Consider the following 23,987-nt stretch of genomic DNA (forward strand, 5'->3'; position numbering starts at 1 on the left):
CGTAGGTCGTCTCTCCCTTACTTCCTTCGGTCACCTGTCCCATTCACTCCTTGCTTTCTTCGTGACGTGACTGTTTCATTCTACACAGAACGCCGCTATAGACACGAATCTGGCGGCCTTCACGCTTTGCAATACCATAACTCATAACAGCACCAACGTCATAAAGCACGAGATCCAGCCAGCCCGCTTTGCTCTCTTCACCTCGAGCAGCTACGGATGAGCAGCTGAAGGTCTCTAAGATCCCCATTCGCGAACCTAGTTCAGGACCTGCTATAATTAACCGTACTCGCCTTCCTGTCCCGCTCACAGACTATATCCCTGCATGCACACCAAGCGTCCATCTGGACCCAGTCTCCCAAACACCTTCGCACATGCGTCGCAACCGCGCCCACGGTGCCCACATTTCCTGCATGGCTGGTTTTGCGGCGGGCGCATGAAGGACTGCACGTGTCGCTCTTTGCACTTACAGCATGCGTAGTAGAGACTGAAGCCGGCGGACCAGCGGGCGCTGGGGTCGGGCATGGTTGTAGTTATGGCTGTGGGTGAGATCGGTAGGCTGGTAAAGGCTCTCTGTCGTATAGGTCAAGCGAGGAGTGGACAGTCGACGAGGGGTTTCTATAGTTTCCGTTGCGCTATTCGCACTTCAGCGGTGAGAGTAGAGAAGTGGAGAACAGTGGAAAAGAGAAGATATACATTTCCTGAATGTTACTTCACGTCCACGAAGTTGAAGTTTCGCTGTCACTTCTCAGTTCTCTTTTTCTAAACTTCATTGTCCTGTCTCCCTGTCCAATTGTTATTAGCGTGTTCCAGTACCCGTACGCCAACACTTTACGCTTCGTTGCCCCTTCCTTCCACTCTTCTACCTGCTTCATTCCATTCCGTCTCTTCCCTTCCCGCAACCCTCACCTCCCCCATCAAACCTCCCCAGCAGCCTCCCCAATCAACATCTCCGCCGTCCACCCAGGCTGACTCCAAAAAGTCGTATGCCCCACCTCCCTCCTAATCACTTTCTCAATAGCATGAGGTTCATTCTCCATCGCGCTCTTCACCAACCACTCCTCCGCGGCCACTGTACTAGCCTTGTCCCCCAGCGTAATAACATACGTCGTCGGTATCCAGCGCCACGCCGCATGTGTCGTCGTGCACCAATTGGGCGGCAAACTCTGCGGCAGCAGCCCCTCCGCAATCTCCAAAGCCTCGTCCTCAGAAACATCCTGATACATCAACCCCTTCACTTTCTCTGGCAGCACCGTGTACGTCCCGCTTTCAAGATCGACAACAATATCCGGATCCAAGCCCTCCCCTGTGCCGCGCGGACACTGCGTCCACCCCTCCGGAAACATAAACGCGCAGATATACACTAGTCGCACGACGCCGCCTTTCCAGCCCCGCGACTCGCAGCTCTTTTTGTCTAGGCCCGCGAGCGCTTGCGTCCCTGTGAGCCCGGAGTTCGAGTGCATGACTACGATTACGTCGTGCTGTTTTGCTAGTTCTGTGGCTGAGTTGCGGATCACTTCGATATCGGGGTCCCAGGTTCGCAAGGCGGGGTTGGCGCCCGAGCTGGGGAGGTGCGGGGCGAGGGTTTTGTAGCCGTGGGCGTTGAGGAGGGGGATTAGGCGCGAGAATACGTGCGGGGTGTGCCAGGCGCCGTGGAGGAGGAGGAAGGATGGTTTGGGGGAGGTCATGATCGGTGGATTGAATGAAGGATGGAGGACTGTGAATGAGGAAAAGGAATTAGATTGTAGGCTTAGAGTGGGGAGAGAAGCCTTCAGCTTGTATAGGTATGCTTTGCCTAAGTACTTGTTGCGGATACTACCTAGGTAAGTGCTGACAAGAAGGATCGGTGATCCTGGTTGTGGCACAGCTGTGGTGACGAGTCGGTGCTCCAATAGGATAAAAGTCTGGGAGACGCTGACTGTGCTTTTATTACTATCGAAGATTATATGATATATAGGTCCGAGGACAATGGCTTCCATAATAAGAGAACAATCTCGGAAGATGGTCGAACTAAGACAGAAGACGCTAGTCCCGAAACGCTTAGCTTAGAAGTAACCTGAAGATCCTCCAGCGACCTTGCTCACACACTCAGTGAGCGCTGCTGCGGCAACACATCTCGTAGTGACGATCGGCCAAATCTTTGCAAGGGCGGAGCTTTCATGGGTCCACCGGCCGCGATTCGTGGCGGCATGATCTCGCTGATATCAACTACAAGCGGTTCGGGCGTCGACGGGGGCGGTACAATGTCCATAAAATCAAGAAGAGGCCCTTGGATTGTCGGGTAAGAGTATTCACTCTCTTCGTTACTAGTCGCGTTGGCGGCAGTCATGTCTTTGACCAAACCCTCCGTAGCAGGTCGCTGCAAAGGTCGAGTGGGCCGTTCGAACGGGATGATGTAATCCGGTGTACCCTTCGCTTTCCTCAACACGCGGAACCCCCGGAGCGAATTTCCTACGATGTCCAAGTGGTATGAGAACTGTGCATCATCTCCTGGATGGCCTGCGATGGCTTGTATGACTGGGCCAGTGGCGCCTTCTAGGTCGGCGGCGCTGAAGTGGATCGCGAATAGGCGGTCTGCCGTCTTTAATCTGTGCTTTTCGTCCACGGCCCAAAGGGAAATTTCGTCATCTGCTTCGCTGTACCGCGCGATCATTCTTTCTTCATTCCCTACTGCGTACTTTCCCATGCCTCGCTGGGTCGTTGTGTGGAGCAGGACGTATTCGAGGTCGTACTCTGGGGATGTAGGACTCCGGGGATGAACCTCAACATCATGCGTAGTTCCCTGCTCTGTCTCACTTCTCCATCTTCCCAGGAGTCCCTGAAAGACAGCCCGTGCGAGATACAACTTCTTCTCTCGCAATCTCTTTTGCATATGCTGAATGCTATGCAGCGTTCTCATAGCTTCCGTCTTGTCCGCACCCGGTTCCACATACCGTGCAGCGCACATGAAGCCTTCTAAGTCGCCGAAACCTGCGTTGACCCTTTCCATATTGAGTTCCCTGCCGGCTTGGTCCATGAGGCCGAGATAATCGCTAAAGAGGATTTGTGGGACCTCCGTCATTCTTCCGTCTTTCATTGCTTCTCTCACGGCTTGGATATGAGCGGCTATTGCGTTGGAGTTCTCTAGGCTTTCTGTAGAGGATTGTTGGCTTGGGGTGCCCCCGGACCATTTAGCGGCGATAGAGCGAGACTGCATTTCCATCGTGCCCCAGTTCACGCCGGTGAATCCGAGCAGCGCAATATCCGGAACGGTAGAGCGCTGGGCCATGTAGCTGGAGTCCAGGATGAGCGGAAGGCGTGTGTTTGTTTCGTCGAAACCGAGTTGGTCCTTGATCTCACGAGAGAGGAATGACAGACTGCCACACGAATCGAAGCCGGTCGCGTTGATGACGACCGAGATGTCGTCGAATCGTCTGATCTTGCCATCTCGGCCCTTGATAGTCGCAACGACGCGCCCGGACTCACTTCCTTTCTCCAACCTTTCCAACACCCCAATCACTGGCTTAATAACACCGGCTTCCACTTGAAGCGTGTACGTATCGCTCACTACTCCATAGGGCGGCAACTCATCGTCATCCGCCTCTCCACCAAAGATGTCATCCACAACCGTTTGGAATAGCATTCTCTTCTCCTGTTCCTCCTGTGGATCCGCTAGTCCGAACGTAAATGAGATAGGCTCCGGGCCGCGGCTGGCGCGATCCTGAACCATGAACTCAAGAGGCATAAATGCGCCCGCCGGCGAGATGAGATCTGGGATTAGACCGTGGACAGCGTACATCTTGTTGCGCATGACGTGAATAATTTCGACTTCAGGATGCGAGTCGCTTCCATCAGGACCCCAGCGAGCATTCGATGCTTGGAGTGCGATCAACGTCGATATATCCGATCCAGAGTGCGATCCTCCCACCATGAGGATTCGACGTCGCTCTTTCCCCTTGGAACGGGCATCGGGAGGGAAGATTTGGTCCAGCTTCCGGTATTGAGTGCTATGCAGAAGTGGAACAGATGGCTCGGTGCGAAGTGCGTCGTCGATCTCGCAATCCAGCGGTTTCGGCGTCGACAAATATCCAGTAGCAACCACCAGGTAATCGAACTGCCGCGCCCTTTCCTCGCCCTGCTTCACAGTCACAATCTTCCACTTTCCGTCCTCCTTCTCTGCCTTCACCACACGCGTCCCAAACTCAAAGCACCCCTCCGGAATATACCTCTTCGCGTACTCTTGCAGATACCTCTCTACCATCCAGGCCTGCGGGTAGACTGGAGCATGCTTTCTGCTGCCCAGGTCCACCGACTCCCACGAAAGATCAGAGAACAAGGTTGTGTACTTGCAAGTGTTGGCCCGCATATCTGGGTTGATGAGGTTGTTGCGCTCCCAGAGGCCACCCACGCCCGTGGACTTCTCGAAGATGGTGACGGAGATGGGAGTGAGTTGGAGGAGCTTGCGGGCGCAGGTGAGGCCACCGGGCCCGGCGCCGATGATGGCTACGGTTTTTGTAGGGGACATGGTGGGTCAGTAGTGACCGGCGTGCGGTGGTAGATTCGTAGAACGCTTTATCAGGACGTCGGAGATTTCTAGATAGTAGGTGGAGGTGAGAATCTAGCAAGATTTGACCAACCGCGACGCCTCCAATAAATCAAGATATGCGAGCTCTTTTCTTATTATCCCTGTCACTCTTCCTGTGCGCCTCCCATTCCATCGTCTGAATGCGATGCAAGCCTCTTTTCATAAACTCCTTACATACAATATCAAAGTGCGGGGTATCCCGTGGCATTTAGGAGAGGCGTATGACTAATATAGGGGTCTCCCGCGGAAGCCATGCCATTCATAGCTACAAAATTGCTGGAATGAGCAAGGCAAGGCCGGAACTTCCCGTTCGCGGATCTCGAAGCGTCCATTTCGTATACGTCATATATGAAAATGGACCTTCGGGTTCGAAGTTTGTAGATGTTCCGAACGAATGGTATGTGCGACTTGGCATGTGGCGTCGGCGAGGTGAGGCTTAGTATTGTTCTCGATGTCGACCTTACATTCCTCACATTCCTTGTTCTCATCCGAGGTCACTCTCCCGAGCCATGTGTTCCACGCTTATTTTGGGCGTAACCCGGGGAGCAAAGTCCTTGTCTCTTTGTTCTAGTGGTATCGTGTACGTATTGTAGCAAGCCAATCTAGACGCTAAAATACGTATAGGGGATTGCCGGGGCATTGTGAGCCCCGGCAAGGTACCGCAAACTTCCTGTTTGTTTTTTTGGGTCTGTCAAATGGAATGCGAGTTGGAGCAGCGGTGACTAGGAGTTGTTGGTTGAACGGCCGCATTATTGCTACAGAGTTACAAGAAGTGCAGAAAAGTCGAGTAGCGTGCGTCTTTGGCTCAGTAGAAGGAGGCTTGCGAATGGCGAGCTCGAGGACGCGCTAGGAGATTGGAAATACGGCCTTATGCACATCAGAGAGGGCTAGAGGTTACGCAACAGTGGGCCATAGATCAAAGCGGAGATGGCTAGTCCGGAAGCGGCTGGTTCGTGCGTCTGTGCTATCGCGACTTCGACAATCTCGTTCATCCCTTATCCACCTTAACGAGCATCCTTCCATATTCGATTTTGCTATTACACGTGTAATACCCTATCCCAATGAACCGTCAATCACCGACAGCCTGTGAACCGACTCAAGATGCGTCTTTCCGAAACTATGCCTTTCGATTGCCCTGTACTCATTCGCACATAAAGCGGGGTTTTCCTGCTGAGTTACACATTGTCTGACCTGCTGAGATTGCCAAACACTCACTTGGGTATGGGCATCAGGTGCACACCTAGGTAGGCGCCGAAGGGAGGGGTGAGCGGCAACCACTTCAGGCATCTTCAGCCTTGTGTCTCGATCAACTCTCTTCAAACTTTCCCCCTCGCAGTTGGCCTTCGCTGTGAGGATTCTGTAAGGCGACCGAAGGCCGATATGGACCCATTGAGTATCACAGCGACCGTGGTAAGCAGTACCAGCCTGACAAGGCGAGACCGCCTCGCTAACAGCGAATAGCTGAAGATCACCACCAGCTGTATTTCAGCCGCAAAGGACCTCAACGATATCCGTCAGGCATGGAAACGGGCGCCGACAACCGTGAAGTCGCTCTGCTCTCAGCTGAAGCTCACCGCGGCTTCGCTCTCACAAATCCAGTCTCTCCTGCTTAAGGACCAGGAGATACTAGGACGCCAGCCGGAACTCCAGGAGGCGTTCGATACTGCGCTCACAGCCTGCTTAGTTCTCACCACCCTGCTCGACAAGTATATGCTCAGCATCAAAAAGAGCCTTCTTCATGGCACCAGGAGGTCATGGAAAGTCAATTTCAAGACCGTCTGGAATGAAAGTGAAATTAAAGAGCTCTTAGAGCAGTTGCATGGCCAGCAAGTAGCCATAGGTGCTTTGGTTAGCCTCCTACAGGTGTGAGTTCGTCCAGCCTTCTTTGTAATCGCCTCTTGTGTCCCTATTGCCTTGACCTAATCTCGGGAAGAGACTCGATTTCAGCGATGAAACGGCAGCTGAAAGAGCACAAACGCCTTCTACGTCGGATAGCGGCCGATACCAGACACCTGCGACGAACGCACGCGATCGATGCTCCAGAATCAGTTTTCGAGTCCGACGCCTCAAATGCCAGCATCATTGATAAGCTGGCCGACCGCGAGCCTGATCAAGCAGCTACGCTGCATGCTACGTTCGAATCGTTGGTCCTTGCCCCGCAAGTCTACAAGAAGACCTTCACGGGCATGCTCGAACCCACCACCGATGATCAATCGGACGACACACGTACCATCACAAACTTTGGCCTAGGCGACGAGACATCGAAGATCGACAATGCTCCTGGTGGTCAATGGGCATTGTGGCCTGATGCACCTCACTGGGTCGCAGAATTCCTAGATACCGACGGCACGTGGGCATGGTCGCTGTCGAGCCGTAACGCCGAGACGCCAGGCGAGCTTGACCTTGAAGAAGAGGATAATGTAAGGAATCTGCAAAGACTGGATGCTACTCGATTTACAGGCCAAGTAACATACCCTAATGCGAAAGATGGGCGTCGCGGCATGTTACATCGTGAAGACATTGGAATAGTTTTCATCTTACGTCAAACGGTCACAGCCATCGCTAAAGAAAATCACAACCCCGGAGTAAAGGGCTTTCAGAAAGGCGACGAGCTCAGAGTAACAGTAAGCGCGCTTTCACGAGAGCCCTCTGCTAGACTATCCTAAACTTGTTCTTCTCGGGTTCAGCGAATAGATTGCTAATCCTCTTTAGTCGTTCGCATATGGAGCCGGTATTTTATATGAACGTGGGAGAAATAACCGGTCCGCCTGGGCTGACTGGGGACACGTGGCTGTCAACGACGACGTACGCCGGAAGATAGATGCCATTCTCGACCACTTCAAGTGTCCTCGAGCGGCTTCTACTACCCCGAAAGAGCTGCAGGACCGTATGGTGCGGGTAGAGCTCGACCAATCTCTACGTCAAATGTCGCGTGTGCACAAGTTCAACGCGATTTGTCAAGAGTGCGCTTCTATTGCCCAGATTGTAGAGTACACGAAGATTTGGCGCGAAGCTTATAAGGTGAGTTAGTTCTGTGAATTTAAGCCATAAATATTAATTTTAAGAAGCTAGCCCGAAATGAGCGCTATGCCTGGTGTCTGCCCGACAATTAGGAATCCCACTTAACCGTCTCTTCCGATCGAGCAAGAAAATCCTCGCAGCAATAAATACAAGAGCAAATCGGGTAGCTAGCGATCTACTACGGTCCGCTTCCAAGTTTGGGCAAAGAGCTGTACTCTGTCATGTTATTATCGATGGAACTATGGCAGACCTAGAGGCGCTCTACTACTTATTCGGACAATTCAATCGATAAGCACGAGGCCGTAGCTCGTCCTGACCAGAAGAACGTCAGCTAAACCCACAACATTCTCTGCTCTCATTTCAGCGAACCCTCTTCATATATTCATCCAAGGACTAGCTCCTGCAACCAACCCGTAAATCTATCCCCCCTTTCCCATCCGTCCCAAAACACTCTCTCACAGCCCCACCTTCCCTCCCTTACAAACACCCCTCAACCGCCTTCCTCAACTCCTTCACCTTCGCGCCCGTAACCCCCTCCTGGATATCCCCATCCTTAAACACACTAAACGTCGGCATCTGGCTCACGCCCAGCTCATGCGCAATATCCGGCGTCTGCTCCACATCGTACGTGAAGAAGTGCACGTCTGGGAACTCCGACGCCATCTTTTGCACCTCCGGCGCGATGGCTTTGCATTGCGCGCACCAGGTTGCGGTGCCCTCGAGCACGGTGACACCTTCGTACATGACGGCTTTGAGGTAGGCGGTTTTGGAGTCGAGGACGGGGATTTGCGCGGTGGGGGTGGACATGTTTGGCTGCGAGGATGGGATGGATGGGATAGAGTGATTGGGGATGGGATGTGCAGTTTTGTTATGCGGTTCGGGGTCGATAAGGAGATGTGAGTTGTGGTTTATGGGACGTGCGGAGTGAATTATGATGATGTCATGTTACTGGATTAGGAAATGCGCTAGCAGATTCGGGACTAGAGTCAGATTCTTACACTGAGGTGACGGGGCCTTCTAAGCGAGGACGGGAAGCACACCTCTCGCGAGGAGGAATTGTTAGTTGTGCGGAGGTTCTGGGATGACGGTGAACTTGATGACCGGCGTCGTGCAGCTTGCATGCTGGTTAGCGCTCGTTGTTTCCTCCTTGAGCGGCATGTTGTTTATTAGTACCCGTCCGATTCGGGTTCGACATTTGCTAAGTATGCTGAAGTCCATCAGCATCACTTTTCCACTCACTCCTGCGCTGTTTATTCCACTAGGTGTTCACAATTTGCATTAATAGTTTAGTACTTAAGTAAAGAGGAGATCTAAGAATCCTTGAATACGACTTGAAATGCAAGACATCGCAGGGATGCTTCATTGGACCGCTACTGGAGAATCCCCCATAGTGACTCCAACGATAATGGATGATTCGAGCCCCGATCGCCGCTCATACCAATCAGGGAAATAGTGCACATATCGCTTCCAAACCTGCTGTTCCGACGCTTGCTGACTTCCCCCTTCTCTCGCCGCAGCACCGCCGGACAACAGGCCTTGCGATTCCTTCTGATCCGATTTAATCGCCCAATCTACCGGCGCCTCTCCACCGCGGTCTCGGGCTTCCTTTGACGCCCCGTGTGCAAGCAGCAACTTGATGGACTCGATGTGACCCTGAGCGGAAGCGGTATGGAGAGGGGTGACCTTGTCGAAGTCGGCTCGGTTCGGGTTGGCGCCTGCTTTAAGGAGAGCCTCACTGACTGGCGTGTGGTAGCGGAAGACGGCGCCGTGGAGGGCTGTGCCGCCAAACCGGCTTCCTGGAGCGTCTAGATCCGCGCCGTGTTCTATGAGATGGTTCACTACGTGGAGTAAACCGAATGAGGCGGCGTAACAGAGCGCAGTGGCGTGCCGGGGATATAGGTCCCACTTGAAGTTTGAGTCGGCGTTAAGAACTTGTATCCAGGACATGAATGCCTCGCGGTTTTGCGGGGAGAAGAATCCGAGGATTTTATCGTCCAGTTGCGCTGAAGGATCTGTTCCTCTAAGGTAGTAGGTCCACGCGGTAGATGCGTGTCGCAAGAAAGGATGGCTTGCCAGACGTCTCGCGAACGCTTCCGCTGTTTGGCAGGGCCCCGAATGGAAATCGTGGAATGAGAGGTACGCAAAGCAGTCGAGCGCAAGCTCGCGCCTTCCGGAAATGGCATTGAGCGCGAACGCCGACGCAGATGCAGGACCTTGCTGGATGTCTTCCGAGAGTAAGTGATCCTTCACTGACATGTGCGCTAGCTGGACGTAGCCTTCATCCGACACTGTAATGAGGCTTCCGCACATGCTCAGAATGTCCTGGGTGCTACCGAGGAATGAGTCTTCGTCGGTTCCATCTGACCCCTGCTCGATGGCTATTGCAGCGTGCAATTCCTCTAGAGTAAGAGGCAAGACGGAAAAGGAGAGCCAAAGGAGTATCTTTCGCACAAGGCCCATGTCGTTCTTTGGAACCCTGACGAGTATGTTCCGGTATGTCTCGCCCAGTCCTTCGGGGAGTTGTTGTAGCGCCGACCGAATGCTTTTGACGGTACGCAGGGTGGAGATACAATCAAGCGTACATTGCACGAGACGGAACCTACGCTGTTAGCTAGGGACCAGATTCGGTGCACGGAAAGCTTACATTCCGGCTGATTTCGCTCGTAAGGATTGCTTTATGTCCTCTTTGAGCGAGCTTTGGAGACTTTGTAGTCGCTGGTCGGATACCAGTCGGTGCTCGATGTAAGATTTGATATCTTCGTCAACATCTTTCGTGTGGCTCTCCAGTCGGACGTGCATGAACGATTTTAGTGCGTCTTTAATATCCATCTCCTCGCGGCTACTAACAAGAACACTGATACGTGCGCCGCAGTCCCGAAGGCTAATCAAGAAGTCGAGGAGATCTTTTCGGCCCTCGCACTCGTCGATGGCGTCAATGAGGAGTGTGATTCTCCTAAGCCTCGCTAAGGACCGGAGAACTTCTCTCAGGATGGTAAAGGAAGGCCGTTTTTGAGGGCTATTCCCATTCTTACTGTGACTGAATGCATGATCTAGCTCCTCTGGACAAAATCCCATCTGAGAGCATAGCTGAGCGACCAGCGAACCGATTACGCTGACCGCATTTTGAGCACCCGGTTTGCGGAAGTCGCAGTAGAAGAACGAGAGCAAGGGCTGTTCGTTTGCGTTATTTGGCGTGAGAAGGCTACTGCTTAAGGAGAGGATGATGTTGGAGCTAATAGCGATCAGCCTTGAAGATGGAAAAAGTGAAGAGAGCGCTTACAATAAGATAGTCTTTCCAGAGCCAGCTACAGCAGGATATGATCAGCATCTTGGATCATCTAGGTGGATCGAACTTACGGAATCCACTAATCCATAGGAACGAATTGCTAAAATTTCGCCGCCAACGCTGGAAATTATCGGATTCAATGAACCAGCTGCCAGTTCCAAGCTTTTGAGCATTGACGGCTGTTTCGTGGTTGTCGGAGGAGTCTATTGGTGCCAGCCACTCCGTCATGGCTCTTCCTCTCTCGTCTATGGTGACATTAGCGAATTTGGCCTGCCGGATATATAAGTCTGGCACCTACCAAGCTCTTTCGACTGGAAGTGAGCGACCAGTTTGGATACGCTTGAGTCAATATTCTCAGCAGTAGCGTTGAGGGCTACGCCCATCTCACGAATATCAGCCAAGAGCGTTCTGCGAAGAGGGGCGTATTAGCATAATTTCGCTATTTTACAAGGCCAAGGCCAGTACATACGCTTCATCCGCCGTCATAGCGAGGAGGATTGTAGTCTTGCATCGGTCGACCCTCTCAAGGCAGGATTTGGCGTCGTTTTCTTTCAGCTGCCAGCCCATGACCTGAATAAAAGCTCGAAGCTTCGAAATAGACTTCCCTGACCCGTAAGACGAGGCGATCTTCTTCTCCAAAGCAACGAGCTCCTGGCGGCAGCAAGCAAGAGGCACAACATCTGGCTCGGAAAGCAGCGTGAACGCTCGCAACCGCTTCTCGTCGGGGTTGCACGAGTCGTCCAGTTTTTCTGAGACCTCTTCAAGTTTCTCCAACACATTGCGAAGATCCCTTACTTCGTCCAGCACTCTCGTCAGGGACCATGGAGCTTTCTTAATAGTAGCGCGGACGTCGTAGCAGACCGATAGGATCGAATTTGCTAGCTGAAGCACAGTGATGACGTTTGCAGTAAGGCTTAGGGGATCCACCGAGAGTTTCGAGACGCTAGTTTTCGTGAAGCACGCAGCTTAAGTGGCCCTTTTGAGTCTCTCGCTGGGTGGCGGAGCTATTCGCATAAGCAACTAGGGGGGCGCGAATTGAGAGACCTGGCATTGTGCGATAGAGCCCGAGGGTCACGGCAGAGGACCGGTGGCTAAACCTCAGGCCATGAATATGAGTTGGCGCACCTAAAGGGAAAGATTGAGGCAGAAGTTCTGTTGGGCATTTTGCGATGGTGCAGGTCGGTGTTGGTAACGTCACGCTAAATAGCTAGCGGGTAAAACAAAATCGACGAGCGGTGGTACCTCTCACTTGACTTCGCCTTCCCTACGACCTTGAAGGCCCTATCGACTGGCTAGCCATGTGTGCCTTACCTCCTCGTGCCACTATAGCTTGATCAGCTGAGCAGTCTTCCCATCCAAGCCTTCCTCAGCTCCGCCCACCACAACGCCCACATCTGGACGCTTGCGAGGCTGACGAACAATCGTTGACTTTCCGCATCAGAGTCCGCCATCGAAAGAGCAGAAATAACAGCAAGCCAGTGGCGCCGATAGCCCTCGACAAGCAGGCAATGACGTCTGGTACGAACCACCACAGGCAAGCTAGCTAGCCCACCCACATTAGAAAAGATCGAGCAATGAAGCAGCGCACTCACCTTTCTTAAGCATTGTGACCGGTTCCCCTCTTTTTGTAACAGCTAGACGTTCCGCCCAGCTCTCGATTGCTTAGACGACGTCGGACATGGTTCCACGATTCCTTGGATAAGCACAACACTCGCAACGCTCGCGGCGATACCTTCTTTTCGCCCTCTCACTGATGTATGTCTAGAGAAGTAGCCCATTCTTCCTCGCTAGGGCTAGAATCGGGTGTTTTACATGCAATGGCAGCCGTATAGCCGAGAGGCATCGGCCATGGCGAGAGAGCATGATGGAAGACGTAAGTGATCGTACCCGACAAGGATATTGAACGTGTGTTCCCTTGTGGACATAGCGCCTAGTCCAATGTCACATCATATCTGTGAGCTCACGCCCGTGGCATTGCCCCTGTGGCACCCCCTCCTCGAACCACGGGGTAATGAGGGATGGTGAGTTGACATTTATCCGCGTGCCACTGCGGCAGCTCATAAAGCCGAAGGCACTATTTCGACAAAGGCCATGTACCTGCAGCTTGCCCACTCACGCAATCCTGCCATGACGGTTTCGAGAAAACGTACGGGGCCGGGCGGCGATTCAAATGGCAGCCCACCAAAGCTTCCTCGCACTACGCTAAATGACGATGGCACTCGCAAAGTGCCCCAAGGACTCCTTACCACGCTGCAATCTAACTCCGGACCTGTCAGCGGAAATCGTCAAGATGCCGCACAGAATCCAGGTCCCGAGGAGCGATCAGTCCCTAGACGCAGAGAGTCCGACTCCTCTACCCAGCGCCATCCTGATGCCTCCACGAGCAATACCTCCATACCTAAGGACCTCCCCATTACGACCACGGCCCACGAACCTCCTCCGGATCCAGATAGGCCGGGCGTAGCGAACCCGGCTTCGAAGCCGTTCAAGCTGAGGCTACACGCGCGAGCCAGGCCTACCCCAGTCAGAAACAACCAAGTGATTTTGCGAGTGCCTGCCGGGAACGAGAAGTCGCATTCGACCACGAGAGAGAAGCTGCTTTTCGCCGCTAGAATAAAATACCGCTACACTAAGATTAGACCTGATCAGGTCCGCTTGCTCGTCATCAGGCCAGGCAGTGGAGACGAGGAGATCAACGTGACCCTCCTGACCGTAGGTGATATACACTTGGGCACTGAAGATTACCCTTACGAAGCGCTCTCATACCACTGGGGGGAGGGAGACGAAACGCACGCCATCATCGTTCAAGAAGACGTTAATTCGAACCCAGTCAAACAAATGTCAGAGGCAGTGCTCTCGGTGATGAGGGGAGGAGCTGGAACGAAGCGCCTTTCGGTGCGACCAAATCTCTATGAAGCACTCAAGCATTTACGAGACCCGGATGATAACGTGCCGCTGTGGGTGGACGCATTATGTATCAATCAACTGGATGAGGTGGAGAAAAAGACTCAGGTCATGAAAATGTCCAAGATCTATCGAAGAGCTGGAAGCGTATGTGTCTGGCTGGGTCTAGGCGACAAAGTGTCATACACAGCCATGATGTTCATCACCGATGTCATCAACCAGGAGAAGCTCGGTGATCTCCTTTCCGATCCAAGACATATAGACAAATGGGTCAGCTTATTCGAGCTTCTAAAGTGGAGTTGGTTCTCACGTCGTTGGGTCATTCAGGAGTTAGCCCTGGCCAAAGAGGCCACCGTACGTTGCGGTCGGGAGGAAGTGCATTGGGACGATTTCCGAGACGCGATCGGTATCTTCCATCGATATTTCGACATTTTGAAACCAAAAATGAAGACTCCCGAGCAAATTCGCAAGCCCATAGGCGAGCTAGAACCATTGGGGGCCAAGCTGTTGGTGGACCTTTCAGCCAACCTTTTTCGGAGGAAGCCGAATGGCGATCTTGAGTCGACAATGGACCTCGAGACTCTCGTATCTTCGCTGGCTGGATTTGACACCTCTGATCCCCGCGACACGATCCACGCCCTGCGAAACATCGCCTACAAGCGCAGTCTTTCAAAGGCTGCTCTTCAAACCCCTGGAATAGAAGAGGCGCCAGAACCCGACTACAGCAAGGACCTCTTTGAGGTCTACCGAGATTTTGTGCAATGGGTTGTCAAGGTTTCGAGGTCCTTGGATATCGTCTGCCGTCATTGGGCGCTTCCCGAGCGTGCGGAAAAAGGGCTGACAACCCCACGGCTGGTGAAACTTCCATCTTGGATTCAAATGGTGGATGAGTCATCCTTCGGTAGGGGCGAAGAGGTGTTCAAGGGTCGAAAGGCAGGCGATAGCTTCGTTGGTCTTCCTGGGAAGAATTGCTATAATGCTTCCGCTGGGAAGGAACCCGAAGTCCAGTTCGGCCAAGACGACACTCGAACGGGCCTTCTTAATGGGCAGATTCGCCAAGATGCCCTGGCGGAGAATGGACGGCAAACCGTCGAGGAAATCGGCCATGACATGACTTTGTCAGCGAAAGGTCTCTTCATCGGCGTCGTAAACTGGTCCTCAGACCCTATTCCGGATGGCGTAATACCACAACGTTGCCTTGAAAAGATTGGCTGGGGTAGACGGGATTCCGCCGAAATCTATAAAGCGCCGGATCAACTCTGGCGCACACTCGTTGCCGATCGAGGCCCTAATGGCAGCGAGGTCCCGACTTGGTACCATCGGGCCTGCTTGTACTGTCTACTGAATCGCACCCCGAACGGACACATCAATACCAAAGACGTCCTTGAGCAAAACGACTTTGGCGATCAGCGCAGCACGGTACAAGACTACCTGGAGCGGGTGCGAGTAGTTACCTGGAACCGGGCTTTCCTTGAAGCGAGCCCACCGAAAGATGGGACGACAGTTCCGGATCGGAGCGTTCACCCCCTCGTTGGTCTCGGGCCGCCAAAGACCGAGCAAGGCGATGTCATTGCGATCCTGTACGGCTGCAGTGTGCCGGTTGTTTTGCGCCCTTCCCAGGTTCTGGAGGAGGCCAGTGAGCCGAGGCTGTATGAATTCATTGGTGAGGCCTATATCTACGGCAAGATGAACGGTGAAGCTGTGGACGATAACCCTATCGTCGAGAAGACTTTCCGGCTGCAATGACGACTTTGTTTTCTTGCTCTTGCTTCTATGTTTCCTGTCTTTTCTGTTGATTACAGTATTCATTTCCTCCTGTCTTTTTCGTCTTCGGCATAATTGATCCGCTTCGATTTATAGCAGAATATGGGTTCTTTCTTCTCTAGCTATGAGCTATGATATATCCTATGAATGAATGCGACTCATGCTCCGTCCGAGCTTAAGCCGCTTATGTGCCACGGTGCCTATGCAAGATGCAAAAAGTGTTGGTTCCTCAAAGTTCCAGCTCTGCACGCCTTCTCAGCTTGACACCAACTTAAGGGCCCAAACGCTGGCTAGATAGATGATTCAGCCTTCAGACACCCTCACAATCACCCGCTCCGTCTGCCGATCCCATAGTACCTTCTTGGGTCTGCCCAAAAGCCTGCTCTCAAGTAATTTGGACTTGCCGACTCTTATTCAGCTGTCAAGCTCCACCCTGCCAGTCGTCAAGTTCGCTCCTCGCCTCGACCTCGGGGAAACCTTCAGCTCTAAGCGTAGGGATCTAACTCTAGTACAAAATCCGCTAACTGGCGCAGGGTAGGTGTAAAAGTAAGCGTAAAGGACTGCAGTACACGTTGCAGATGTCGAATCCAAATTGGACGGGTACTTATAAGCGCATGTGGCGGTTGAAAGGCGTAGGAACGGATATGGAGTTAGATGATCTAGATCTCGAAAAATGAAGAAAACTTGAACGCGACGGACGCTAGCCACCCAAGCATACTTCTTGCCCCGGGGCCATGGTGAATATGCTCGAGTCCTGAGGAGTTCGGTGGAGCTTTAAAAAGACGTGAAGTTCTCGAGATCAAGGTTGTCGGGGTTAAAACAAGCGAGATCAGGAAACTCGGTTGATTCCCGCTAAGAGCAAGCATTGATAAGCTCCTCGTCGGAAATGGCTTCCAGAGATAGTAGCCGAAGGACAGGACGTCAGAAGCCTAGGAACCAAGCTCCGTTCTTCGCTCCGAGAAACAATGCTCTAGCAGTGCGCGCGGTCGCACTCACTATAACCGTACTCCGGTCAAGCATCGACATCTCAGGAAGCATGCGACCACAGTTCCTTCACTTACGCCTACTCGTCAACGCCGCAATCATTTAGACTTCTAGCAAATATTCTTAACAAGCTAATTAGCTTAACAAAAATGAATTTAACCAGTTTAACATTTAGAGCGGTTATATAACCTATGAATGGGTATTTCTCCGCGACCTGCTTTAGCTTTCCTCTAGCTATCTACTTACGGTTTACATTGATGCCTAGTATTGTAGCAACGGTATGAGATACTCTACAGACAACACCATCGCACGGCTACTCCGCCGCCAACAGCGGCTAGAATGGCGACCCCTTGTGGATCGAATGGACCATCAAATCAATAACAAGACGAGAGTAGCACTATAGGATGCCGGCTCGCTCCGACGGGCGGGAGGATTCCCCTAGCCTAGGAAGGACGTCTGCAGAAGTAGCCAAGAGTCTCCCGCCAAGGAGTTAGCCTTCTCTGTGAAATCGAATAGGTCCGAAGGGATGGGGTAAGAGTGGAGCTGCTGCAGGACAACGAAGGAATAAGTGCGGAGAGAAAATTGGGAGGAAAGGAGGACGATGTCACATGCAGAGACGCAGAAGGCAGGCGCCCTTGAAGTCGTACCTTCCTCTAGCGCGGAGGCATGATATGCTCTTTCCAAGGCACAACTAAGACATCCGGGATATCATTAAAGGAAGTCCCTATTGCAGGCTTGGATTATCATCGCTGCAATATGTAGCAACATGGGTCAGCAAAACTCTATTCAAACATGTAGTCGCCGACGTCGTTGCTCGTAACATCTATCTCTCGTAAAAGGTGGAGCGACTGCAATCGGGCCTTAGTCGGCTAAGCGGTGCTTCTCCTTCATCCTTCTCGTCGGGTTACCATGTTGACGCACGAGAAGTCTCCACCGATACGCAAGCGTATCGTTTGCGAAGCGTTTCGGGAAGGCTCTATCTAATTCCATGAGTGCCTGGTCATCGTACCCACTTAAAAGCCATTCGACTGTGTGGAGCAGGTAAGGGCACTGGCCAATGTAAGCACAGAAAGGCCTTGTCCAAGACGCAATCGCATGATACGATATCAGTTGGCGAGCTATCGGGAGCAAGCGCAACACCTATCTTCGTGTAGCGGAGAAAAGGAATGCCCCAGATCTAGGACTGTCCAGACCCCATCCTGGGGAACGATTATGCCTTCGAAAGGGATGTACCGCTGCAGTGGTTCCCTTATCCCTGGGCGCCTTGAGTAGTATACGGATGGAATGGCGACACGTTGGCACCACCATGGCCATAGAGCACATCGGGTGTCGTTGGCTTTAGAGAGGACGCGAGTATGATACCATCACAGCAGGAATATCCGCAGGGTAAGACGAAGATCTTCGGGCCGAACAGTGCAGAGCAAGAATGAGTTGTTATCCTCCACGGGGAAGAGACTAGACACAATGCACGAGAGTGGGGATGCCGAAAGCTAACGGGGGAAAGGGAATGCGGAGAGGATGACGTGGAGAGCAGGATGACATGCAGAAGGGCGGAGGCAGGGGATCTCTTGTCTTCTTCCAGTCCGACAACGATAGCTAGGGTTCGTGTCTTAAGGTCGTTCCCCGCGGTGTTTTAGTCAACGTCATGCCATGGGCCACAAGGGTGCCCACTTCGCTTGAGGCTCTGTTGTACTGTATCTGGCAGCAGAGGTCAGCAAGGTACCTATTCCATCGAATCTCGATCTCATTATTGCCCCCGCAACATCTCCCGTTCCTTCTCGGGAAGAAGGGCCTGCGCATCGTGTCAAAACGAACCTCAACAACAGAGCGCGCGGCGATCTCCACCGCGTGCACATCCCCGTCGCATCCTAGCTCGTTGAGCTCGCTTGAACACGAGCGATCAGCCCCTCCCTCCGCATCTCGCACGTGAAAGTAGCTTTCCATGACAGAGCTATCGTGCAATGGTGGCGTGAAAACCCGTCAACTCGGCCGCGGTGAACATGGACAGTGTAACCGTAGATGAAGACGTCAGTTCAACCTAGGTATACAAAAAAGTTCGTGCGAAGCTAATCATTGCCACACCGAGGCGCGAGGCTTCGGCAGCATCTGAAGTCTGGCCTGGACGTTCTTTCAGCCTCACTAGTTCGGATTTTGATGCCTGACTAAGCGGATTTGACCCACGGCTCGCGCGGCGCCACGGAAGCGGCCGCGATGAAGCCGACGGAACAGGGGCCGCGCGAGCTCTTCACATGCTGCCCGCTCTTCCTCCTCTTTCATCTCTCAACAAACAATTGACGGCCGTTAACGCATGCAAAGCGCCCCGCTCTGCGACTTCTTTGACAGCCCGGAGCCAACACAAGCACGCGCTCCCGCAATGCTCCAATTGTCTATCACGGACAGCACGCCTGAGGGCTGATCTGAGCCGCGTCGCCATGTTTGCTTCTGATAAGGCAGCACGGCGGCCAATTGGGCTGGAGGCTCACGCCGTTGGACTCGCAGAACGCGCATGCATAACCCCCTCCTCTGGTATTTTTACCGCCCCCAGGTAGCAGCCGGTCTATCAACGCTCATCTATCTGGCCGCCAGGCTGGGGGAGGATCGGCAGATGCCGTGTGGTTTCGACATTCCATGTCCCCTGCTATATGCACAGAATACATACGCGAAGGAGCGGAGTCCAACACGGGCGGTACGGCCATCCTTCGTTCGGTTTCGGGAGACACAGGCCTCAACATCGTCCAAGGAAAGCCTGATGCTCGCGAGTAAGCATGCGGAGGCGTACGGGAACTCCAATCTCCACCACAGACGGGAGCGAACTTTCATGTAATTTGCGTGGCACTGTGCGTCCGCGGCGCAGTCAAGGAAACTGCCCGGCAAACGCTATTGGGCCTCAGTAGCGTAGGCGAACGCGCGCGAGCTGTCGTCGCCTTATCGTTGACGTCTGGCAGCGCTGAGTGGCCCAAGCTCCTTTCACATGCCTGCTTCCCTGGCTGCAAGGCGGGCGCTCTCACAGGAATGCGCATGGTATTTCCAAGCCCTGGAGTGCAATCACCCAATATCACCCCAACTTTTTTGCGAGCTGCCTCCCGCAGCATCCATCTCTCACGCCGCTGATTATATTGCGAGGCTGCACCGCGCTCCTGCTCTCATTCCTGTCCTCACTTTTCCCTCCGGTCGCACACAGCACGAGACACAGCTCTGACATCACCGCACCCACCAACTGAGGTACGTTATCGCGCTTCGCTATCGATAAACGAGCACACGCAAACCAACTTTCACATGCAATTCACCCGACTAACCCTACGCAGCCGCCGTTCCCAGCACCGCGCGCCACACCTTCGTCATTTCCTCGCCGCGCATAAAAAGGTGCGTCCCAACACACGGCAGCCCGTTCCTGCCTTGTGGCACGTTACTCTGCATCATCACTTCAAGTCCCCATATTTACGTACCGCAACCGCAGCACGCATATCGCATTCGATGCCGCACGCTGAGCAAGACACCGCACCCACCACCAACGGCGAGATGAGCAACCAAACCGTCATGACCAACGGCGAGAAGCCGCATTTCAAGGTGCTATCGGTATGTATAACTTTCATTGCTTTTTCCGCATTCCCGCGCGAGCCGTAACAGCCGTGCATTCCAACTTAGAATGCAAGAACGCCATGCAATTTCGCCCTTACAATGGCACCCCTCTCTAAACAGCATTGCTAACCACCCCACCAGCATCTGCAAACCTACCCCGTCGTCCACGACTCGCTCGAAGCCTACAAGTCGCACCCCTACGGCGCCAAGTCGCTCTCCCTCGTGCACGCAACCTACCAGCGCTTCGTCGCGCCGCTGCACCCGTACCTGCAAACGCCGTACTCGTACGTCTCGCCGTACCTGACGCGCGCCGACGAGCTCGGCGACAGCGGCCTCAGCAAAGTGGACACGCGCTTCCCCATCGTCAAGGAGGAGACCACGAAGCTGAAGCAGACCGTGGTCGACTACGCGTCGTTACCGCTGCAGCTGGCGGGCAAGGGCAAGGAGTACCTGGTCGGCACCTGGCAGGATGAGTACAGCAAGACGCGCGGCGACGACGGCATGGTCAAGAACGTGAAGGCGCTCATTAGCACCGAGCTCAAGATCGGGCATGACGGCTACAATCTCGTGATGCAGTACTGGGGAAAGGGGAAGAAGGAGGCGAGCAAGAAGATGGACGAGGTGAAGCAGTAGGCTGCTTGCGTTATCCTGCGGCTCTTCATCCACCTTGTTCCATCCGAAATGGGCTATGAGGCTCGCCGAATATTGGACAGTTTCCGTAATGATGACGGGTGGAAATTGCTCGAGTATATGTGGCTTCTGTATTGTTTAGATACCTTTCCGTCTCTTTGGGCATCGGTGTCTTCGACTCATCTCAATGTTTCGTTGGTGCGGTAGGTCTTCTGTTCGGTAGCGGTCTGCTTCGATTGGCACATTAGGGATAGATTGAGGAATTACGATAATGCTGAATTAGTCCTGTGCGCTGTATCCACTGTTAGCCAATTTCGCTCTTTCTATTGTGGTATGTGTGGGCTTGACAAGGGGTGCTGCCAAGACGCATCGTTGTGATATTCGACCCAGAAGCCTAGAATTTTGTGTTCTGATTATCAAGCCGAAGTACAGGCCCGAATGGACGGCTGCTCTGATCGCCGTCCACCCTGTGATATCCACCGACATGCTCATGCAGGACCTCCACGCGTTATCAAATCATGCCCGTCTACGCCCAGCCGAACGACCGAAAGAAAGCCTAGAACTGTAACGGAGTGAAGAACCACCTGTTCTTGCCCGACTGGTATCGCTCCTCGAACGCCTTCTTCACGGTCTTCTTAGCCTCCTCCCGCTGCGACACCTCCTTGAATGTGTCGGCCGACACGACGCCCTTCAGATTCTCCAGCTCGAGCGTGTATCGCGTGGGCATGATGTGAGTGTCTTTTGCTCCGAATTAGTCTCATCTCTCAAAACCCTTCTCCAATGGCGCTTCTGACGTACAGTTGACCTGCTTGACGAACGGCTTGACCTTGCTCTTCTTCGCCTGCTTGGCTTTCGACATGCGGCGCGTGACCTTGTCCGGGTAGCGCTCGATGCCGGCGACGAGCGCGTGCGGGAACGGATGCGACTTGGTGCCGTTGTCGAGCGGTGAAATGATCACGCATTTCTTGCCAGCGTAGCGGCCCCGGGTGATGATCTATGCGAGAGTGAGTGCGTACGAGGGTGCATTCGAGCGGTATTCGACGTACGACAACGCGTCCGACCTTGAGGCTGTAGGAGTGTGTTAGCTGAGGTTCAAAAATCAAAGTCAACCAACACCACGGCAGCTTGCGCAATCGCAGCGCCTGCAATATCTTTTTCAATGGAATCCGGGGAGACATACAACTTCATCTTCGCTGTTTCTCGCGGCGGGTGTGGGTGGATGGATGGTCGATAGCTGGTTCTCCCGGGTGCGGTAGTGGGTGGAAAATGTGCCTGGGTTCGTGTGGGCGGCTCGCTTGAACTTTTCGCCGCGAAGTCTTGGCGCCTAACTTCAACTTTTACCTCGTCGACTTTTGCGACTGCGAATCACGACAACCATGATTTGTTGCAGCTAATCTTTCCGTACGAGTGATTTTAGACAGATAGCCTCGCATAAGGCTCATATCGCCCTCTGAGTCGTTCGCGATTACCACCAGCGGTTCTCATCGAATCCTCAATCAACCGCCACCATGCGTATAAAAGCGCTTTCCAGGTCAGCAGCCTCTGCACAGGCTCCGGGCTCGAATGTCGCCAAGAACATTCGAAACTTAGACCCGGATCTCCATCCATTCGAACGTGCGAGAGAATACACCCGAGCACTCAACGCTACCAAGATCGAGCGGATGTTCGCGCAACCCCTCTTGGGCGATTTCGAGCCAGGACATGTCGACGGCGTATACTCCTTCGCGAAGGACCCCGAGTGTCTTGATCACTTCGCCTCGGGAAGTGGAGACGGCATCGTAAAAGTGTGGGACCTGACGTCGAGGAAAGAGCAATGGCAGGGCCAGGCGCATAACAACATAGTCAAGGGCATGTGCTGGACAAGAGACCGGAAACTCATTACTTGCGGAAGCGATCAAAAGATACAGATGTTCGAGCCCTATACTACGCCTTCGAAGAGTCCGCCCGTAGCAACATGGCATGGCGGGGCCTTCACATCCGTCAGCCATCATCGGAGTTTGCCCTCCTTTGCCGCGGCCAGCGACAAAGTCTCCATCTACGACATTTCAAGAGCATCAGGAGCCCCCGTGCAGACTCTGCAATGGCCGACAGCTATCGACACCATCAACGCGCTTGCCTGGAATCAAGTAGAGACTTCCATCATTGCGTCTTGCGCAACGGATCGCGCTATCATTCTTTACGACTTGAGGACCAATTCTCCGCTGCATAGGACAGTGCTTAACCTCGCATCGAACTGCATGGCTTGGTCTCCAATGGAAGCGTTCAATTTTCTGGTGGGGAATGAGGATCACAATACATATCTATTCGACATGCGAAACATGAAACGTAAGTCAATTCCGGGGTCCGAAATATGACCGAAAAGCTGCTAATATCATTGCCACATCAGGAGCGTTGAACATCTACAAAGGGCATGTTGCTGCCGTTATGAGCGTTGACTGGTCTCCCACCGGAGAAGAATTCGTATCGGGTTCATACGATCGGTCCGTTCGCATCTGGGAACGACAAAAAGGGCAGTCGAGAGATGTCTATCACACTCGGAGAATGCAGCGTGTCTTCTCGGTTGCTTGGAGTCCGGACAACAACTACCTCCTCAGCGGCAGCGACGACGGCAATGTGCGCTTGTGGCGTGCTAAGGCGTCCTCTCGACAGGGCGTCAAATCGTACGCGCTCCGGCAGAAACTACAATGGTAAGAATTCCGCGGTTGAAATAGCGACAAAACCATGCTAACTTTTGTGCAGTGAGCAATTTTTTCATATCAAGGCAATCGTTCAAGTGCCTTGATTTTCTGAGTTCGCTGTGGGCAAGTCTTCGAACAGCGGTCAACAGCATGCCTTATGGACGCGGGGTCCTAGAGGCACGGCAAATTTCTACTGGCTATGCACTGTTGATGACGCCTTCGAAACTCTCCAACACTGGTATTTGTGCCCCGCCTCTTGAACCTCTGCTAACTGTATCTTTTTAGACGACGATGCTTTGAAAGAGAGGTATAAGCATATGCCCGAGATTAAGCGAATAGCCCGACATAGGCATCTGCCTAAGCAGGTTAAGAAAGCCGCCGAGATTAAGACCGAGGAGCTAGCAGCGATCAAGAGACGAGAGGAGAACGAGCGCCGGCATACTAAAAAGGGTCAGGTCAGGCGGAAAGCTGCCCGAGAGACTATGATTCTTGCCCGGGAGCAATAGCGGATGCATTTATTACGCTTATTACGTGCATAGCGACGGCGTTCAAGAAGTTTCAGGATTTTGGAACTTGAAAT

At 53.2% G+C, this 23,987-nt stretch overlaps 10 protein-coding genes across 10 annotated transcripts; 4 read left to right on the top strand and 6 right to left on the bottom strand.

The window, feature by feature from the left end:
* Positions 1 to 914: 914 nt before the first annotated feature.
* Positions 915 to 1,766, bottom strand: BU26DRAFT_491120 (alpha/beta-hydrolase; the record flags this gene model as incomplete). Its single annotated transcript, XM_033826073.1, has 1 exon — positions 915 to 1,766. The coding sequence occupies exon 1, from the start codon at positions 1,683 to 1,685 to the stop codon at positions 915 to 917; it is 771 nt and encodes a 256-aa protein (XP_033679964.1). The 5' UTR covers positions 1,686 to 1,766.
* Positions 1,767 to 2,590: 824 nt separating this feature from the next.
* Positions 2,591 to 4,501, bottom strand: BU26DRAFT_434525 (FAD/NAD(P)-binding domain-containing protein; the record flags this gene model as incomplete). The annotated part of the gene is made up of 1 exon (XM_033824079.1): positions 2,591 to 4,501. A coding segment is annotated over one exon (1,911 nt), but the record flags the coding sequence as incomplete, so codon positions are not given.
* Positions 4,502 to 5,577: 1,076 nt separating this feature from the next.
* BU26DRAFT_463801 (uncharacterized protein) lies at positions 5,578 to 6,795 on the top strand (the record flags this gene model as incomplete). Its single annotated transcript, XM_033825146.1, has 3 exons — positions 5,578 to 5,971; positions 6,023 to 6,426; positions 6,495 to 6,795. Coding segments are annotated over exons 1-3 (735 nt in total), but the record flags the coding sequence as incomplete, so codon positions are not given.
* An 832-nt stretch (positions 6,796 to 7,627) lies between these two features.
* Positions 7,628 to 8,476, bottom strand: BU26DRAFT_522670 (thioredoxin-like protein). The gene has a single exon (XM_033829838.1). The coding sequence runs from the start codon at positions 8,387 to 8,389 to the stop codon at positions 8,060 to 8,062; it is 330 nt and encodes a 109-aa protein (XP_033679967.1). The 5' UTR covers positions 8,390 to 8,476; the 3' UTR covers positions 7,628 to 8,059.
* Positions 8,477 to 8,875: 399 nt separating this feature from the next.
* On the bottom strand, positions 8,876 to 10,411 carry BU26DRAFT_533521 (uncharacterized protein; the record flags this gene model as incomplete). The annotated part of the gene is made up of 3 exons (XM_033831163.1): positions 8,876 to 8,912; positions 9,111 to 10,181; positions 10,227 to 10,411. The coding sequence occupies 3 exons, from the start codon at positions 10,409 to 10,411 to the stop codon at positions 8,876 to 8,878; spliced, it is 1,293 nt and encodes a 430-aa protein (XP_033679968.1).
* A 901-nt stretch (positions 10,412 to 11,312) lies between these two features.
* On the bottom strand, positions 11,313 to 12,031 carry BU26DRAFT_533522 (uncharacterized protein; the record flags this gene model as incomplete). The annotated part of the gene is made up of 2 exons (XM_033831164.1): positions 11,313 to 11,811; positions 11,994 to 12,031. 2 exons carry the CDS (start codon positions 12,029 to 12,031, stop codon positions 11,313 to 11,315), a joined length of 537 nt encoding a protein of 178 aa, XP_033679969.1.
* Positions 12,032 to 12,734: 703 nt separating this feature from the next.
* On the top strand, positions 12,735 to 15,666 carry BU26DRAFT_608445 (HET-domain-containing protein). The gene is made up of 2 exons (XM_033835842.1): positions 12,735 to 12,889; positions 12,940 to 15,666. Exons 1-2 carry the CDS (start codon positions 12,880 to 12,882, stop codon positions 15,516 to 15,518), a joined length of 2,589 nt encoding a protein of 862 aa, XP_033679970.1. The 5' UTR covers positions 12,735 to 12,879; the 3' UTR covers positions 15,519 to 15,666.
* A 4,373-nt stretch (positions 15,667 to 20,039) lies between these two features.
* Positions 20,040 to 20,732, top strand: BU26DRAFT_434349 (CAP20-like protein; the record flags this gene model as incomplete). The annotated part of the gene is made up of 2 exons (XM_033824070.1): positions 20,040 to 20,096; positions 20,241 to 20,732. The coding sequence occupies 2 exons, from the start codon at positions 20,040 to 20,042 to the stop codon at positions 20,730 to 20,732; spliced, it is 549 nt and encodes a 182-aa protein (XP_033679971.1).
* Positions 20,733 to 21,035: 303 nt separating this feature from the next.
* On the bottom strand, positions 21,036 to 21,939 carry BU26DRAFT_491132 (60S ribosomal protein L27-B). The gene is made up of 4 exons (XM_033826074.1): positions 21,910 to 21,939; positions 21,776 to 21,797; positions 21,528 to 21,723; positions 21,036 to 21,467 (listed from the first exon to the last, which is right to left on the bottom strand). The coding sequence occupies exons 1-4, from the start codon at positions 21,915 to 21,917 to the stop codon at positions 21,286 to 21,288; spliced, it is 408 nt and encodes a 135-aa protein (XP_033679972.1). The 5' UTR covers positions 21,918 to 21,939; the 3' UTR covers positions 21,036 to 21,285.
* A 158-nt stretch (positions 21,940 to 22,097) lies between these two features.
* Positions 22,098 to 23,913, top strand: BU26DRAFT_554030 (WD40 repeat-like protein; the record flags this gene model as incomplete). The annotated part of the gene is made up of 4 exons (XM_033832247.1): positions 22,098 to 23,054; positions 23,116 to 23,416; positions 23,491 to 23,645; positions 23,693 to 23,913. Exons 1-4 carry the CDS (start codon positions 22,238 to 22,240, stop codon positions 23,911 to 23,913), a joined length of 1,494 nt encoding a protein of 497 aa, XP_033679973.1. The 5' UTR covers positions 22,098 to 22,237.
* Between the last annotated feature and the right edge of the window lie 74 nt (positions 23,914 to 23,987).

The sequence above is a fragment of the Trematosphaeria pertusa genome, assembly GCF_010094035.1.
Source record: "Trematosphaeria pertusa strain CBS 122368 unplaced genomic scaffold BU26scaffold_14, whole genome shotgun sequence".
Classification (NCBI taxonomy): Eukaryota; Fungi; Ascomycota; class Dothideomycetes; order Pleosporales; family Trematosphaeriaceae; genus Trematosphaeria; species Trematosphaeria pertusa.